The sequence below is a fragment of the Temnothorax americanus genome, unplaced genomic scaffold, assembly GCF_048541705.1.
Source record: "Temnothorax americanus isolate GAGA-0224 unplaced genomic scaffold, ASM4854170v1 Scaffold64, whole genome shotgun sequence".
Lineage (NCBI taxonomy): Eukaryota > Metazoa > Arthropoda > Insecta > Hymenoptera > Formicidae > Temnothorax > Temnothorax americanus.
Genome location: NW_027509786.1, coordinates 229,669 through 249,402, shown reverse-complemented (window position 1 = coordinate 249,402; position 19,734 = coordinate 229,669). Strand labels below are relative to the sequence as shown.

The 19,734-nt window shown below is 34.6% G+C and overlaps 1 protein-coding gene across 1 annotated transcript in view; it reads left to right on the top strand.

The window, feature by feature from the left end:
• Nucleotides 1-19,734, top strand: part of LOC143905577 (uncharacterized) — a 55,979-nt gene that overhangs the window by 16,670 nt on the left and 19,575 nt on the right. Inside the window, exons 3-4 of the mRNA XM_077421080.1 lie at nt 14,618-14,708; nt 16,859-16,982. Coding sequence (XP_077277206.1) covers nt 14,618-14,708; nt 16,859-16,982 — 215 coding nt within the window. The remainder of the gene's footprint in view (nt 1-14,617; nt 14,709-16,858; nt 16,983-19,734) is intronic.

The following is a 19,734-nucleotide window of genomic DNA, read 5'->3' as shown; positions in this document are numbered from 1 at the left end:
ATTTCAGATTGATTGTCTGACTCGTTTAAAAGATATTAATTTTTTAATTTTGTATGTGTTCTTATGGAGATTGACAGTTTATCAAACATATACATTCAGAATGTAAAGAAAAAATAGAAAGCAAATCTCGAAAAAATTACGGTGTATAGAGGATACATTGGCACAGGTTCTCTATAAATTTCACGATGATTCACTGACTAGTTTCTGAGAAAAAAAGTAAAAACTGCAGCACTCTCGCAGATTTTGGCGTTTGACGCCGAAGACGCCTAAAGACGTAGCAACGTCGTTGTTTCATCGGTAACTAATATAGATAATTTTTGCCTTTTTTTGCCGGTTTCCGACATTTTCAGCCGATGTTTATATACAGAATCTGAAATTCACTTGCCCTTATATATTAAATATACAACAGATACTATATATATATATGACAGTCATGTGCAGTCAACAGTTAAAATCGAGCGGTGTTGCCACGTCTTCTTGTGTTATTTGCTCGATATTTATATTTTTTATTCTCGTATTTAGCGTATTATTTTTATTTTATAATAATGATTTATACTATTGCGTGATATTTTTGATCATATTTAACCGTTACTTTCTGTCTTTATCCATATTATACATGTATGATTTTTATTTCTAGTAGTTAGATTCAGGAAAGATTCCCAGCCAAAAGTTTTGAGCCTCTATTAAGAATATTTACAAACACGCTGTTAATAATCATAAAAACTTGTTAAAATCACTTAAATCAGTAACATTAATGCCCTTGTTATGATATTAAATAGTAGTAAGCCGTTAATGTATGCGTACAACCGATTAATATTATTATCGATATATTCATTGTTTTATATATATGTATAATTTATATAAAAAAAACACGGAAAATAATACTTTTTTATTGTAATGCATTAAATTTCATACTGAGCTGTTGTTTAACAATTAGAAATCTTAAAAGAATTTAGTTTGGAATCAAATTGAGTTAGTTTATGAATAAATTAACCAGCTTTGAGACATTAATTTATATAAAACACATACACACACAGAAAAAGAGAGAGAGCCCTTAAGCCTCTATCGAAAGATGAATATGTGACGTACATCAACAGAGATGCATGCTTTGTCAAGATACTGTGCTACCCTCGATTTCTCACATCAAATAGTAATGTATATTTTCAATTCTATAGGAATTATATTACATAGATATTTATCATTTACTTTGTATGTTATGCTTATTACATTTACCAAATTATAACGCAATTTGTATATTTTTACATATTGAGAGCCTAAAAACTCTTTGAAAAACAATTTGTAACCGAATTTTACTTTAATTAATATTACATTTAAATTATAAAAGATTGTAGATATTATATATTATTTAAAAAATGTTCAAATATTCTCTAACGTCTAACTATATTTTTCTCTCTCTTTTTTACGTGTATAAATAAATATATAAATATCCTTTTAATTTAGAAAAAAATTCTGGTAAAGTGCTTGACAACTGTACAATGTTTGTATGTACTTCTTGCCATTTAACGTTGATATTCAGACAATTTATCCTAATTAAAACAGTTATGTGTGAATGATATGGAATATCACGCGGATGGAATAATTATGATAAATAACAGAGCTTTTGCAAATAATATAATTAAATGTCGAAAACCGAGCGAACAGTGAATATACAAATTGAAATATTTTATGATTCAATGAATTCATAATTATTTTGATAGTGCACGCTTATATTTATTGTATCCGTTAATATCATTACTTAATAGCTAAAGTGTTAGAATTAACCATCTCATTAATAGAAGAAATTTTAATCGTAAAATAGCGTAAAATGTCAAAAATTTAATATATATATATATATATATATATATATATATATATGTGTGTGTGTATAAAATCCAACTATATATATATATATATATAATATATATATATATATACAATATTAATTTCAAAATCTCAAAATCATTTATACAGAATATGACTAAAACAGTAATCACGATTGTTTAACTCAATTATTTTAACACATGTCTCTCTTCTCTTGAAGTAATAAAAAGCGCATACTTGTGAAATTCGATTACTATCTGCTTTTATTATCTGCTCGACCTGACTAACTAAACAGCATTATATCAGACTTTACGAAAACTCTGAAAGTAGTCTATCCCAAGCACCGCAATACGGCGTTCTAAAGACATATGTAACGTTTCAGGAAAGTGTTGACTGTCGGCTGTTTTCGATGTAACTTTATATTTCTGAACTTGTGCTGCATATTTTGTTTCTTGGCGCCAGACAAAGTTACGCTTGCATATGCTGATCTAAACATAGCTCGCAAACCATCAAATACAGACTGAAGTAAGAGAAAATGTAATATTACGGAAATCTATTTTGTTCTTTTATATATATGTATATATAATATCCTATAGATTGGTGATTTTATTTATAATATCTCTTTAATATCAGTAATTTTATACATGTTACAATACATTAATCTGTAAGAAATTTAATTTGCAATGCAATAGAAATAAAAATAGTATTATAAAAGCTTTTTTAATAAATTTTTAAGCATAAGCTGAGAAAGAGAGAGAAAAGAATGTCTCAAAAATTATTTAATAAAGTAATATAGAATTCTATAAAACAATAAATGTAATAATTATAAAAACTAATCGTTAATTTTACTATTTATATATTTTTATACCTAAGTTACACATTATCTCTTAATGTTATATTTAATTTATGCCGATTATCATGACGCTTTATAAGAAGAATGTGAAAGTTCTCTAATTTTAGTAAAGGGTGCCCCAGTATCGGTACTATGGAAGAAACTTAACGATCAGACCAAATTCTTCAACGTCACGTTGACTCCCCTCCAGATTAGTAAGAAGAGTCTAATTGTCTCTCTTTAAAAAGAGAAAAAGAGAGGGAAAAGGGAGGGAGGAGGAGGGGAAAGAGAGAGAAAGACCTTTTAAGCTTTGTAACTCCTTTCGTTACAAATTCATGAAGCGCAGAAAATACATCCCTTAGAAATCTCGTTGAAATTAGCGCAATTAATTACCGGTGTGAATTCTTGAGGAAATAACAGAAGACAATGTAACTTAATAATTTATTTTATATCGATTTCGACAATATCAAACTCGAGAATATTGAATTGATTTATTTTGCTGTAATATGAATACAAACTACTAGACAACAAAAGTAAGAACAAGCAGCAAATATGATTAAAAAATTAATTAAAAAAGATTGTGCACACTATTAATTAATTTGATAAAAATCTTGCATCATATATAAAATAAAATCAGTCATCAGTCATCATACACAGACGTCAAGTATGTAGAACATCGTACACATAGACAATAACATCTTACTACATCGTCTACATTGATAAGAGTGACATTATCATAATTTTTGCGATTATTATCATAAACAAAATAAAATTATCCAAAATGTAGGACGCTATATATTTTTTTTCAAAAACAACGGTGTCCAAGGAAGATTTACATCGCGTTTTCGTTCTCTGATTTTTCGTCTCATCCTCTTTCGCTCAATAGAACGCGCCCATCGTGGAAAATCGCGCCTGTGAAAAGGTGTGAATCTCCGGTCCTCGAAAAAGCGCGACAATACCCATGGTGCCGGACGCACAATGAACCCTAAACCCACAATGTAGTCACTGTATCCGCATAGAGGATAGAGTACAAGCAGGGGTGGAAAAGGACCCTCTCTCTTCCCACTACCCTCGCCCGTCTACCTTTCTTCGCAATTCCGCCTCGAGGAGTCGAGGATGGCCCGGACGTGCTCTTGACGGTGCATTTTCAGGCGCGCAATATTTATACGAGTCGTGTATCGCTTTAAAGCGCCAACCCATACAGTGTAACCCAAAACCCCCACGTAAAAAATTTACCCGACACACCACATGTAACCACCGCCACCGACCGTACATGTCAAAATATTTTCTGAAGCGAGAACTTGCCTCTTCGCACCTCCTTTCTTCATTCCACTTCTTTCATCTTTTAAATGTATATGAATTATCTTAGAGAGGGTTTCTTTTAATTGTTTATAAATAAAAATTAAAAGCAGAAACAGTTCATTGGGTCTGATATTAAATACAAATATATTTTTTCTTTAATTATTGTATTTGTGTGTGTGTGTGTGTGTGTGTGTGTGTGTGTGTGTGTGTGTGTGTGTGTGTATGGTAAAATTAGATTAGCTTACAAAATATAATTATAAATAAAATATCTTTGAAAGAGAGAGAGAGAGAGAGAGAGAGAGAGAGAGAGAGAGAGAGAGAGAGAGAGAGAGAGAGAGAGAGAGAGAGAGAGAGAGAGAGAGAGAGAGAGAAAGAGAGAGAGAGTTGAAAGAAAATGTGTAATTTGTACATGTCCCATAGAGGCATATAGAATGTAAATAAACACATACAAATCCGCGACATCGACATATGCGTAGCACTGAACACGCGTATATTGTCTTTATTGTGTGACGGGCGTGGGACAGGACATGGCGTCCTGCTATTCAGGTTGCCTTTTGTCACGACCAGCTGAGCCAAAATGGCCTCCAGGTGATGACGTCACAATTTCACATACTCTACGCAATGCGTACGCAGATCTTGCCTACAACGACTCAGCCGAGAAGTTCACTAAAAGTATCAAGAGAACACGAGCGATAAAAGAACCCAGAAGTTCTTAAATTTCTGATTTTTTTGAATGCAAATCTCCTAAAAATCATCTGTTTAATCAATAAAGAATATAAGTATATTACGTGTTAAGTTTAACGATCAGTCCCGTTCTTCTCAAACGATACAAAATGTTATTATTTTTTTCTGACAAAATAAAAAAAAAAAGCTATTATTTAGATTAAGTAAAAACATACATGAGAACAATTGCACGTAAACCCTCTCAACGTCACCCATTAAAGAAAACTTGTTGCAACTTTTAACAAATTTCCATGTCCAATTGTGTTACAATTCCATGCAGACACGAAAAAACCTCCGGCGGCAGTGATTGTTACTAATTAAGGGAATATTAACGTGCGTGTTAATTCTTAATTAATATCTTTGTTTCCTCCTAAGCGTAGATTCCGTCAGCATATATCATGCATCTCTATCATTTTTAGTTACACCTCTCTCTCTTCCTCTTCTATTCTTTCTTGTTTCTTCTTTTTTCGTGCTTTTATTATGATATCCTCTCCCTCGACAAAGTTTGCTGAGTAAAAAGAAGCGGTTGCAAGCGAGAGCATATTCGTACCTGAAATCGTTATCGCCATAACAATCAGCCATAGGATGATCAAGAAAAAAAGAGGGTAGAAAACACTCTTTGTAAGAGTTGACAATCATAGTAGGAAGTCGGATTCGAAAGATTTCATCTCTATATAGAGTCTCTGACTTTAACTCGCTTGCTTGACCAAAACACCCCTTCCGCCTCATTTGATATTTCACGATTTCACGATTTCACGATGTCACGATATCATCTTCATAAAACCGATAGACCAAAGATATCCGAGAATAGCTCATTTTTCTTTCTCTATGTCCGTTTTGTTCTTATATTAGTCTTATATTAGCCTTATATTAGCCTTATATTACCATCACTTACATACAATTATCATGGCATTGTTTGTAAATGGTATTGTATTTTCTGTTAATCAATCTGTTGCTAAATACTTGTTCTTATTTTCTCCATTCCATTTTAGTTATTTGTATATTAATCTGCAGATAATTATTAATATTGGGTGATGAACATTTTAATCGTTAAAAATTAGTCGTTACAATGTGCCTAATTTAGAAAAATTATTCAGTTATTTCGTATACATATATGCTTTAAAAAATTAAAGAATGTTTATTTCTCTATATGGACTAGTATAGACACTTGAGTCAACTTTATATCGCACGCAAAGCATGTATGGATATGGAAAGCGTAGGCCTTTAGAACGGAAACCGTTTTACGACAAAAATGTTGGCAAGACTCATCCCGTATTCAAGCGCTAGTAATCAGGCACGAGCTCCTTCATGGTCGAACGCACTTAATTTTTTATAGAAGAAAAATACGAGCCACATCCCTGCTCCGCTCTCTATGTCTTACGCCGACTTCCAACTTCGATTTTCACCGTCCCTTCCTAACTTCGCTGCTATCCGCGCTTCCGCCTCCTTTTTGTCCCGCCATCCCCGTCTCGGGCTTCTCTAGTCGTGCCGAGACGCACACAATTTCAAAATCGTTTATAGAAACCGGGCTTTATTCTCTCCTCGTCGTGCGTCTCGCGTAATTCCCTGTTCCGTTGCTTGTCGTCCTCCCCTCTCCAGCTGTCTTGTGCGTTTCTTTTCACGGAGGAAATTTCTAGCGGACGATGAAATCGATACGAGAGGAAACGAGATGATTGGATTGGAGTACGGGAATGCTTCTGGCACTCCTCTAAACGCTCCATAGCACGCAGCCCCTTTCGACGGGGCAATCGTGGGTCTGTCTGAAAATACAGACTCCTTGCAATAACGTGTTTGAAGTATGGTAAGCGTTAATGATGCATCGCGATGCGTCTTAAAGTACATATTAATGAAACATTTTATTAAATGAAAAAAATATATTTACATATATATATATACATATATGATACGTATGTATATATATATAAAAAATATTTTACTATTACATCTTTAATATTTATTTTACATTTTTTATGATGCCCCTTACATATATATTTTATTTAAAAACAAACAAATATTAAAATTTTTCCGTAGTGTTATATATACGAAACCGTGTTATATGAACCTGTATTATATGAGGGTCTACTATATTTATCGATCGTCACGTAACGAATAACGCAAGGATTAATTAGAGAACTTACTGATTTCATCATAATACTGTATTTTTGTCCAATGTCCTGCTTAGAACCACATATTACTGCGATTTATTCCTTTGTTTACGTCGTACATCGCCGAGTCCAGCTGTCAGGATACTAAACTTTCCACGATAACGGTCAACAATTTCTTTGGTCATTGATGTAAAGTCAATGCTCATTGCGAGAGTGATGCGAGGATGGCTTTCGACAGTGCACCGTGTGGTGGGTGGACAGGAGGTGGCGGCGGCGGCGGCAGTGGCGACAGTGGTAGTAGCGGAAGGAGACGAGGAGAGTGAGAGGAATTAATGGGGACGGACTGTAGAAGTGGCTATAGCCTAGAGTCGTGTTAGGGCCAGGGCCATTAAGCTTAATGACATAATGAAGTAAATGGCTGTGCATGCCATGCCACGCCTGGGACTATAGCTTATAACCGCCGCGCCTCCATCCCCGCGCAATATACTGCATGCCAGGAATTCCTGACTTATGCCGCTACTGCCCAGTCGAAAGGGGTAGTCGCGTTGCTCTCTCTCTCTCTCTCTCTCTCTCTCTCTCTCTCTCTCTCTCTCTCTCTCTCTCTCTCTCTTGTCGTTGGTCTCTCATTCCCTTTTCCGTTTTCTCTCTCTTTCTCTCGGTATCTCTTTCTCTTGCTCTATTGGTACATTACATAAGGGGCGCCCTACGTACCGCTGTACCGCACACGTGCTGGAAGTGAATTTATTTCGGGGATTGCTAAGACGTCAGCGTCCGGGCGTCCCTCGTTTTCCAGGAGTCCATCCACCAAAAATTTCGTGTTCTTTGTTTGAATATCCTGTTCAAAGTATGCGTCGAATCTATCAGTATTTCTTTCTTCTTTTTCTTATTTGACTCGAAATAAAAAAGAATATCAAATTGTGTAGCGTAGACAAAAGATTATGACCGATCGTGCTATCTATTTCTTTTAGATACTCTCACATTTTCTCTTGATTAAGAAAAACTCGATGTTAATATAAAGAAATGTCAAGTTAATTAAAATATGTAATTCTTTTTATAATAATTTATCCGTTGCTAAAAAAACATTTATTAACATTTTTCTCGACATTTTTATTAACATTTTTCTCGACATTTTTACTAAAAATTTTAACAAATTTTTATGTATTTATATTATTCTTGTAATATATATATATATATAATTATTTTCTCATTTTCACACAAAAATAATGCTATATTATGGGTGGGTAATTAAGACATTTTTGTATTTTTTTTCATAGCATTCACAGGCATACAACAAAATTTAAGAACATCGTAAAAAAATGCTGTGTTTTCGGGCAATCAACACTTCGCTCTTTGTTCTTACCTGGCACTTGAATGTACGGACATCACAATATTCATACTGTTCTTAAAGGCTCAAATTTCGCACGTGACCATCGCGAGAATGAGAATGGACTGAATTACACTTGTAAAAACACAGGAGGTGTGAAATTTCTGTCAAGAAAAAAAGAAATAAAACGAAATGTTGAAAATTGAAAAAAGTCCGAGCTATTCATTTATATCTGAAATTTATTATTAATCGGTTTAATCGTATTCATATTGACTGTTTTTATTCATAAACTCCAGTTTTATATACCTGAATTAATAATAATGCAGGAGATAACTCACAAAAAATAAATTTATATTGATTTGTTCAATTTATTTATAATTAATAATATATTATAATGCACTATTCGTTACATTAATGACAAAATCTAATCCAAGAAATAGAATTATTCTCTAGGGTATGTAAAAGATAAAAATAATATATATCTTTGACATAGAAGCTAAAGCTTTTCACAAATGTTCAAGATAAATGTAAAATCAATTCATTTTCTATTTTTTCCAATAGAATATACAGCGTCTATCATTATATGTAAGTTTGTTTTTGTTGAGACCTACTTGGCACTGGACTAATCAAAAGCGAAAGAAATCGCAAGCGTGATTCTCCAGAGAACTCGACGATCGAATTAACCAAATTAATCCGACTCCAAAAACATCGCGGGAGCATTAGCAGTTTACCCTAAAGCTACTGGTCGGTCCGTTACAAGTGTTTTACGCACTGTAGCATGGTGCAACAAAACTGACAGGATGGAGGGTACCTAATCCACCGAAACATCCCTCGGGATGTATCTAGACTTGGACTACGCTCGAATACGCTCCATTCGCCCCTTCCGACTATGTAAACGACCGCGTTACACGTTTCATGTACTCTATGAATAATTCCCAGTTCGATGCATTTTTAAGGAACGCCTCAGCGATTGGCGCCTAGACGCTTTTGGTGTCGATACACCACGTTAGTTCATGCGGCAATTATGAGTCACAGATTGATTTCAATTCACAATTCCTGATTTTTATGAAATTGTTTATTCAAATCTATTATATCTGCGTTAAATGGAAGATATCTTAAAGATATTTTCTTATCGTTCGATAATAGAATCTTTTATGATAGTGTGGTACTAGATGTGACAATTTTCCAATCTTCGATATTTTAAATGTATTAAAATACATTATGTGAGTATATAAAAAAATCTCTGCGTAAATTTATGTGTCGAAAAAGTGTAAAGGTTAAAATTAATTTGAAATGGTTTTTTTATATAAGAAATAGAAATAAGGGGTTGACATAGTAAGGTGCAACTAAAGTTAGTGACAGCGTACAAAATCGACGAGTAATGCGATTTCGTTGAATCAAAGGCCATTAGAGCAACGCAATTTATCGCAAACGATGCACCGATAACTTTTATAACATTTATAAGCAAGTAAACAGCTTTTTCTCTTACATTAGTAAACTATGCAAATTTGCATATTAAATTAATTTTGTCTGCTATCTTTTTTCAATTTTTGTTTTCTTTAATTTATATATATAAATCTATAATTGTGTGTGTGTGTGTGTGTGTGTGTGTGTGTGTGTGTGTGTAAATAATGGTTATCTATCAAAAAGTAATTTACATGTTAAAAATGCTTCTTCATATTTATTATATGCACGTAAGTATTTTAAAATAATAATGCAAGAAGTAGTTATCTTTAATAAAAAAGAGTAGTAATAATCGACACTGACTGGCAATATAAAAATTCTTTATCTCACGACGTTTCGACCGTCACTTTCGGTTCTTATCAAGTAACGTGTTAGAATTACATTGCTTGCAAACAATTCAGTCCTGCCTTTAATAAGTTTTGCAAATAATACTTTATTATATATAACAAAAAAAGAAGCTGTCGTAACGCTAATGTAATTTGCTTTTAGAACAAAATTGTACAGAAAATTATCCACAAATTTGTTAATTAAATCGCTAATTTGTCTCTCATGCATTTAGTCATGTCATATTTTGTGATTGATACAATTGATTTGTGATTAAAAATAGTAAACGGAAATGTGAATGTGTGTTCGAGTTGAGTCATTTCACCTTGCGACGAGGCAATTTGCGCGTAAATCAACAAAAGGCTATTTATCCCTTCTTCATACCACGACGGCAAAGAGGGAGGGAGGCAGAAAGCGGAAACAAATTTTCAATTACCACGTACAAAAGAACGGGTAATTCACAGTCTAAAATGTCTCTGCGACGCGTACACATCGCGAGCGGCGTGGCGAGTGGGCCTGAAAAGATTTCCAAATTAAATTTTGGGATTAGTATCCAGGTTTAATGCACAAGTGATAGCAGAAAACGTCCCAAGGGTGTGCTACACGCTACCCACGCTACCTTAGTCCCTCATGGGACCATCATACACACGGCCCACTATGTAACGACACGACGACGTGCCGCCCTTCTTCGCTCGTAACACTTGACGCGTTTCCATTTGCTGGATGTAAATTCGTTCTCTTTTTTCCGTTCTCTCTCTCTCTCTCTCTCTCTCTCTCTCTCTTTCTCTCTCTCTTTCTCTTTCTGGAACAACGTCAATTTTCGTCCGCGCGTAAAACGGAATGCCTGGTCTTTCGAGTTACTGCTAGGGACAGACAAAAACGCGATACGTTAGGTCGTGCAAACTGCAATCCCATTATTTAAAGCCGATAGTGGACATACAACGGTACTTGCACACGATCAAAAGACTATTTGAAGTTACTTTGAAATATAGGAAATAGTTAGCAGAACAATCTAAAATTTAAAACGATTGGTCACTAGTTTATTCAATACAAAGTTAGTACGAACATGGCAAAAACTTTGGACATTTCTATTAAAAAAGAATTTATTTACATTGTTGTGGAGTTAATAATTCATGTAATTGTAATAGTAACTATATAAGTTCAAATCTCAATATATTAATATTTCTATTATGACTCAAACTTTCCCATTCTTAATACTTCCCTTTTTAGTATTTTTAGTCTTTGTACTTAGAGAGACAAAGCATTTTTCTGTGCTACTCTTTCACATTTAGTTATGTAGAATGAAAATGTCTCGTAGACAGAATTAAAACCATGTTTTTATTTTGCATAGGTAAATGCAAAATTCGAGAATTGGAAAAAAAATGCTAAAAAAATAAGAAATTTGTTTTTCTTTCTGCATCTATGTAGATTCTCAATTCTACTGATAAAGCGTTGAAAACACACACACACACACATTTATCTCCAACTGTTTCACCTTTAGATAAGAAAAATAATTATCAATGGTGCGTATACGTACAGCATTGAATTAGAATATCAATTATCCGGAAAGCCAAAAAGTTGAGCTCTAAGACTAGGTTTCGACATGAGCGGTCCGACGCGAAACTTAAGGCTTTAACAGCTACTAAAGCGAAAACCTGCTTCTGTCTCGCTCTTTAGCACGGGAAACAAGCCGTGTTAGACGAAGGGGTATTTTGAGGGCCGCCATTGGCCATCCACGTTCCTTATTGTCGGTTGCCTGGTAACCGGCCTGCTACGAACACAGGTACACCCCCGATGGCAACCATCCCGCAGCCGCCGCTAACGCACACCATCAGACGCGGACGAGCGTAACCCACCACATCACACCACTGGTGGCAACCCTCTCCGCGGGTCTTTCCGCGCGTACACGCACATCCCCCGTTTGCTCTGATCGCACATCCATGTATATATTTTAGGGTTTCCCCGAGCGTGTAAAGTGTGTGTAGCATGAATACATTTAGCTAGAAAGCTACTTCTCTTTTAACATGCGAGACAACCTTCGAATTGTCGACTTTTAATGGCTGTATCTAATATCTAATATCTAATGTATGAATATATCCGTAATTTGAAAATCTCGGGCGAGTTAGCGCGCGGATGTATGATTAAAAAAAAAATGTATAAATATATTAAAGAAATATTTTCTTTATTTTAAAATGACCACAAAAATAATTAAAAACGTTTCATTAAAAATTTCGAGATTATTGACAGTGTGTGTTAAAATGCTATCTTTAAGAATACTATATTTCATAGTATTATTTCATAGTACATCTCAAAATTTATTCTAATAGCGAAACGTCACAGATGGATATTATTATCAATAAAACTCTAAATTATTTTTAATTATTAAAAATTCTTAAATATGATACCTTCCTAACAAGTCGGCGTAATACGATAAGAGCTTTAATGTCCAATACTGCGTTGAGAGACTGAACAAGTAATTATTTTTCGAGAGCTTGTACCCTTTGGGGAAGAAATTCTGAAGGGAGGTTGCGATACATCGAGGGTATTACGGGATTAGGTCCAGGGCGAATTAGATGATCTGGCTAACGTTCCGCGTATTAATGCATACATCAATGCATACGCGTAGATGTTCGCGTAATAGCCAACTAGATTTGATTAATCGATTCGATTGCGTACTCCTACTTAAGTGACGCGACATACCATACCTATTTAGGACGTTTTCCTGTACGCACGATATCGATCACTTTCACGTCGAACACTAGCCATATGGTAACGAATACAATTCAGAATGATATATAATAATTATAGATCTCTTCTAAATTGAATCTTTTTCACGCCAAATTTCAGTAAATTAATTAATAACTTTAATGCCATTCTTCTTTTCACTTTTATTTCTTAACATAAGAAAACACAAAATTTTTCGAAGTAAATCGTGAAAATTCTTGCTTTAGCGCGATATTACGTTTCTGATGCAAGCAGGATGATTGATTCGACGGCTTCAAGTAAACGAGCGTATACTTAAAAACAGGACCCGGAACAAGAAGGCAACGCGGAAAACCGGGGGAGTTTAAAGAGGCCTCTTTAAAAACGGCAAACAATGCATCGCGCGAACTATAAACGTTGTGGTACTTTGAGCTTGAAATATATATTTTTTCTTTCCTTGCCACATTCCGCCATTTTTTCTCCAATTGCTACATTTGAATGTACTCGACCACATGGGCTAATTAGATATTCTCAATTATGATAATTTAGCCAATAAATCACCATTTGTTCATTATAATAATAAGCATAGATCTCTTTCAGTCTTACTCAGCACCCGGCCATTAAGATATTTCGCAATAACATTTGCTTGCAATGGGAATACAATTTTGTATATATATGAGCAAACATAAGTTTGCATTACTTATTATCATAATATAAACGCAAATTGTTACAATAACTATATATGTTACGCAAGAATTTAGTAATATTTAATTTAATTCAATAATTTAAAAAAAATGTCTATACTTGGCGTGAAAACAGCGTCGAAATGTCAGCTAAGCCAGAAAATGTGTCGAAAATGGACCAATTTCCTATGTACTAATGATGACGTTAGCGAACGTTTCCGACTCCAATTAGTTGAGGGGCACGCATAATTGGAATTTAGCTCTTAATTACTAGTTAATTAGCCACTGGCAGTATCAGCGACAGCGGGAACGATAGTAACGAGAGTTACTTTTAGGGAAGAGTCCATTGTTTGCGCATAGGCAACACTCCAGGGTGTTTTTTGCTCGTTAATTCGACATTAATTTACAATTAATAATTAAATTATTTTTGGCTAGCGGTTTTATTTGCAGCCGGATTTCATTCAAACGATCTTCCAGCACGGATGTTATGCGCTCTATGCGTATCAACTTGTTGGACGGGAAAAATTGCCATTATTGCTATTGTGTAGAGGCGATAATCGTTTCAGAGAAATTTCATAGCTTGTAGATATATTATTGATGTGATGTACAATTTCTTCGATAAAAATGTGCGCATAGCGAATAATTGAGAGGTCAGTTCATACAATTTATACATTAATTATACAAGCAAAATTAAACAAACTGTTTAAAATTATTTCTTAACGTTTAATTTTAACGTTTTTATTCTTAACGTTTAATCTTCAAATTTATTTACAACAAATTTTTTTGTTTCACACACAAGAAAGCAATAATGTTAAACAAATAAACTTTATTTAAGAATAAAATATTGGGTTAGCTTGTTTGATATTTTCATAATAGAACAAAATGAAGCAGAAAGGAATGATTTGATGAGGAAGCATGATCACGGAAATGCAAAACTCACTTTTTAGACACATACTAGATTGGTATTCTAGGTCCGAATCATTGCCAAGTCTGGTATAATAGGTAATTTGATACGTGATGTATGTGCAGCTTCAACATACAGAGCTGTATAATCAATTACAGATAATGCTATCAAATAATGAGCTACGAATTCAGTAAAATATTAATTTCGACACATCTTTGATTTTTGTAGCGAACAAACAATTAATTCCATTAATTTAACGCGTGTTTGGCATCATAATTATGTTTTGATTTTTATCTTTCGCTAAAGAATAAAGTTGCGATACGTAACAATAAATACACATATAAATATACTTTTATCTTCTTGAAGTCATGGAACAATTATAATTATAACAAACATTATCATAGATTCATATTTGTTCTTTTGTTATTACAGGTGTTGGACACAACATAGAATCAGGGAAAGATTTCACGGTAGATGGACTCTCAGGTTTTAGTAAAAAAAAGAAGAAGAAACGTCGTCATAGGTGAGTCTCTGACAGAAACTTTAACTATGTCTTTCTTGCTTTTTGGGCCGCGTTATTTCACACAAAATAAAAACTATTCGATACTTTAATTATGAAAATATATGTGTCCATCGATAGCAATTTGTAATTAATAAACATTTTCTTCCTTTAAAAGTTTAAAAGTTTTGTTGTTTTGTATTACTACATATTGAAAGTTTATAATTTACTTTTTGGTTCTGCATGCAGTAATGGAATATTTGGCTATAATTCTATGTAAAATAACTTTGGTATCCAATTGAAATTCAAAACGTAAAATGAAATATTACACAAACCTTTCGCACTCTCAATTATTATGTTGTTCGGTAAATGTTATTTAAAACAACTGCCTATATACAATCAACATCTGAATGCAATTACAAATTTTGCGAGAGATAATTGTATGTACGGTGTTTAAACAAACAGAGAGAGCTTAACTTTTATATTTTTAACTGTATAAAAATCTCGACGCGCGATTACAGAACTGAACGATACAAAACGTAACATAAGTGTATTTGAAACGTAGCAATATCTTCTTTTCTACATTAAAATTTTAATTATTTATGTAGTGTGTCATAAATACTAAGAGACAGACTAATAATGTTATATTAAAAGGTGATGTTACAAAAGATTTATCATGTACATACTCTGTAATCATACTTTCACATAATCTTATGGATATAACTTTAATTTAAAAACACAAAGTGAAAAAATTCTCTTGCTACCCGCAGAAATATTATAATTGGAATATTATATATTATTTTACGTTTAAAAAATGGAATTATATTCTAACATAAGATACACGATTCAAATTCAGAAAAAAATCTTTGTGGAATTACATTCTGCATAATTACATTTATAGCAAGAAAACAATATTTTATTACTAAGGGCTATTATCCTTTAATTGCAATGAATAAAATTAGATGAAATAATTATTCATAAAAACATATTCTAACATTACAAATTTTAAATTAGCACTTATTTCAACGCAATTTGATATTTTGACACAATCACTGTTCAAAGATTCGAAATCAATCCCGTAGAATTCGAAAGGATTACACGGCAGTCTTTGAACGAGCACAAAACTGAAGCAAAATTGTCGGTGATTTTCGCGTGTCCGTTTAACGAGCGGATGATCGTCCGGGAAATGACTTTCAATTTCGAAGCTTTCGTTCGGCCCACAAAGGCAGATGCCAGCTCGTTCTCCGCGCAACCTACAATTTGTCGAATCGCAAGACTAATTGGACATCTTGCCGTCAAATTCGCTTCTCCAGTTTCTGTCGTATCACGCGCATACGCGCCTTCTGGCTGGACACTCGTCTACCATCGACTGTCCATCGCGCGTTACAGAGTTATACATCTTGCTTATGAAAAAGAAGAAGAAACGAAGTAATCATTGGGTTACTGACGCGCGTCCGCCTCGTCTCTCGTTTCTACATTGTATGTGTATCTACATCGACAAAACGCGTGCCCGTTTGCAACTAATTGTAAGCTAATGACGGAATATGTTATAGGTACTTGCGGTCATTTAGGAAAATAAACTTGGCGACTGGTACATGCTGATGCGAAATGTTCATGTTAAGAAGAATGAGAGTATAGCTTCGAGAGTATTATCGAGAGATAAGATCGAGACGATTAAATTAAATTAATATTTCTATCGTTGCCAACGCAAAACTAAATGTATTCTGTCATTTTTATATAAATATTAATATTGTTATTTTATATGTTCAGATAATATAATAATGCCGTTGAAATAATGAAACAATAGAATAATAAAAAAATAGAAATAAAACACATCTGTCCCTGCTCTCCCTCTTTGCATATATAAATTTCTTTTTTGATTTCTTGCTCACAACTGTTTGAGTTATGAACATAATCTCGCACGATTTGACGTTTATTAATCGTGCAATGGTAATGCTTATAAATTTCTAGTTTGACTCAGATTTAAGTATGTAGTATATTTTAATCTAACGCATTTGTTGCAAAAAAATATTTTTTCGGCTTTGATATTTATATATAAACGCCGCAAACATGTTACTTGAATTTTCTTTCAGTCTTTCGCGAGAGACTAGGGTAGATTTAAGGTAGAAGGTCTGTAATGGCATATAACTAGGTTCATGTGGTTGTTGCTCCAGGACGATCTTCACGTCACAGCAGCTGGAGGCGCTGGAGGCAGCTTTCAAGGAAGCCCATTATCCTGACGTCTACGCCCGCGAAATGCTAAGCCTGAGAACTGATCTACCCGAAGACAGGATACAGGTAAGCGAAAATTAGAACATTTATTTCTGCGTATAAATTGCCATAATTTCATATAGCGAGATGACATTGACCTGGGCATTTTTATCGTTGAAACAATCATAGGCAAGTAAGTTAATATTATTAAGTCAAAATTAGAACGCGCTACTATTAGAAATTGAGACTCCCGTTGCATGGAGTCTTTATTTATAGCAATAAATGTGTGTGGAGCATTTATACATGGCTATTTATGTATATGAATAATTTTCCAAAAACTGAAATAAACAGGAAACTATTCGTGCCACTGTGCACTGTTCTATACCGAAAACGATTATCTATAATAAGATTTATACAGATTCTTCTTAACTACTTTTTCCCTTTGCGAACTATTAAGATTATCAATACGATGCCGATGGTTGCAAGCCTGGCAGTTGGCAGTGGCTTTGCAACAATCGGCGATTTATCGTCAAGGGTAGAGCAGGGTAGAGTATGGCAACACCAAAAGCCGCGATAAAAGAGAGAATTTTCCAAAGCTGTGCAGACAGACGGTTAGTTGTTGCATAACTATCCGGGAAGTACATAGTAGGCTGATATCGGTTTCCGCATGGCGAACCCGAAACGATGAGGTTCTCTTTTTCTCTTTCTTTCTATCTCGCTTTTTTCCCCGGTATCACCTCTTTACATCCCTTTTTTTTCTTGTTATACCTCTCGTGCTTCATCTCTTTCCTAGTCGTTCCTATTTTACATCGACGAATTTCTTTTTATACACCACGAAGCAACACACACGTGTGTCTAATGCAGATGTATGAGAAACGCACGCCATATCTTTCATTCAAATCGACTATTGTACAAGACTCTTGAGAACAATTTCAACAAGCGAATGACGTACGGGTCATTGTATAAGTGAGGATGTCTACTGCGAGTGTTCTGGCAAAGTTCGTGATATGTGCAAGCAAAGCACAAAATATGGCCGTCAAGCAAACCGTCTTTTTTCAGCGTTAGTAAACAATAAGTACGCTCTCTCCGAGTAGCCGGATTACAGGAGCCGCCACTCTCTATATACATTACTGTTAGGTCTATATTAAAGTTAAGAATGAGTTTTTAAAAGCAGCGTTTATCAAACTAATTCTGTTTTTACTTAGACACAATGGAATGCGTTATAATATACTTGTTATAAACAATTTTTAAGTTATTCGTGAGATACTTTACGTGATGATTGTTCGATTATAATTATTTTATGGAAAAAAAATACTAAAAATTATGTGTGTGTGTGTCTGTGTTTTGGCTTAATACACAGTTCAATTGAAGCAAAACAAAGCAAAACATATATCCACAATAAAATGTGCTCACCATTAAAAATTCAAATTCTGTCTACTATTCTTTTTTTTTATTGTTTTAACAGAGAGAGAGAGAGAGAGAGAGAGAGAGAGAGAGAGAGAGAGAGAGAGAGAGAGAGAGAGAGAGAGAGAGAGACTCTTCAAGTATCATCGCAACATCGTAATTTTCATCTATGATGCTCCGAGAGCGTGCGTGCGTATGTGTACACACACACACACACACATTAACACGGCTTGTGTATATCGTACGTCAGAGGTGCCTAAGTGGATTCAACTAAGAGATTCCTCACCCTGTCCTGTGCTTGTACACTTCCACTACCACTAACTTATCACGCTTGTCGATTCGTATCGTAGACTAGGGGAAACTGGGAAAGCTCGTAGTGGGAGAAAATGGCCCGCGGGCCACGACTCGGACACCTCTGTATATACATATATGTGAATGAGCGTTCTCTTCATACAGATATATACATATGCACGCAACCTGTACGCAGCAGCCAGTGATTATATTTTGATATAATTCGAGGTACGAGGGCGGCTGCCGCGAGCGGCGGGGGTGGCTGGTGAGCCAAGTAGGAGGGAGACTGAAGGGCGGGGAGGCGGGGAGGGGAATCGTGACGGTACGGGGTTGTCGAGGCTGCTTGAAGCGTGCAGGCGCGTACACACAGAGTGCCGGGGAACGACAAAGCGGCCATTACAGGATGGGTGCGGTCCCGCGGGCCAATCAGAGAGCGGAGTCAGGGACCGGACGGCCAATCAGAACGCGCTTTCCACCCGTCTTTTGTTTCTAAATTTGCGCGCGCGACGGGGACACAATATAACGAGGCGCGAGACGGAAAGAGGAGCTGATAATCGTTAACGGGGATATTTTTGCGCGGGGAGTGGCGTCTTTCTCTCTTTGTCGCTCGTTTCGTCATTCATTCCTCCTCATCCTGTGTATCGCACACATTTTGCCCTTTATTTTCAAATTTGTCCTTGTCTCTCTTTGGCTGAATTAGCGAGTTATTTCGATGCCGCGTTACGTTTTCGTTGATTATCTGAATTCTGAAATTTTCGAATCTTACATGGTTATCAAAAGATTGTTAATTAATCAAATTTCTTGGGTATAACTTACAATTAGAGACGTACATACGTACATAATACTAAAATTTACATAACAAATATGAATAAATGCTACAGAAATATTTAGATGTGAATAAAAGAGTGTGCCCCTGCTTTATCTTGTGTAATAAATAACTTTATATAAATAAGAAAGGGATGTTATTTTATAAATTGATGTTTCTATCGGAATACATTGCTTTTATTTGCATTGGACATCTTAAATGAAATATTGTAAAGATTTGTATGTGTTAATTACATGTATGTATGCGTATAAAATATCGTAATAATATGTTTTTTCTTTGTGCAAAATTACCTCAAAAAATGGAATGTAAATTTCTCTT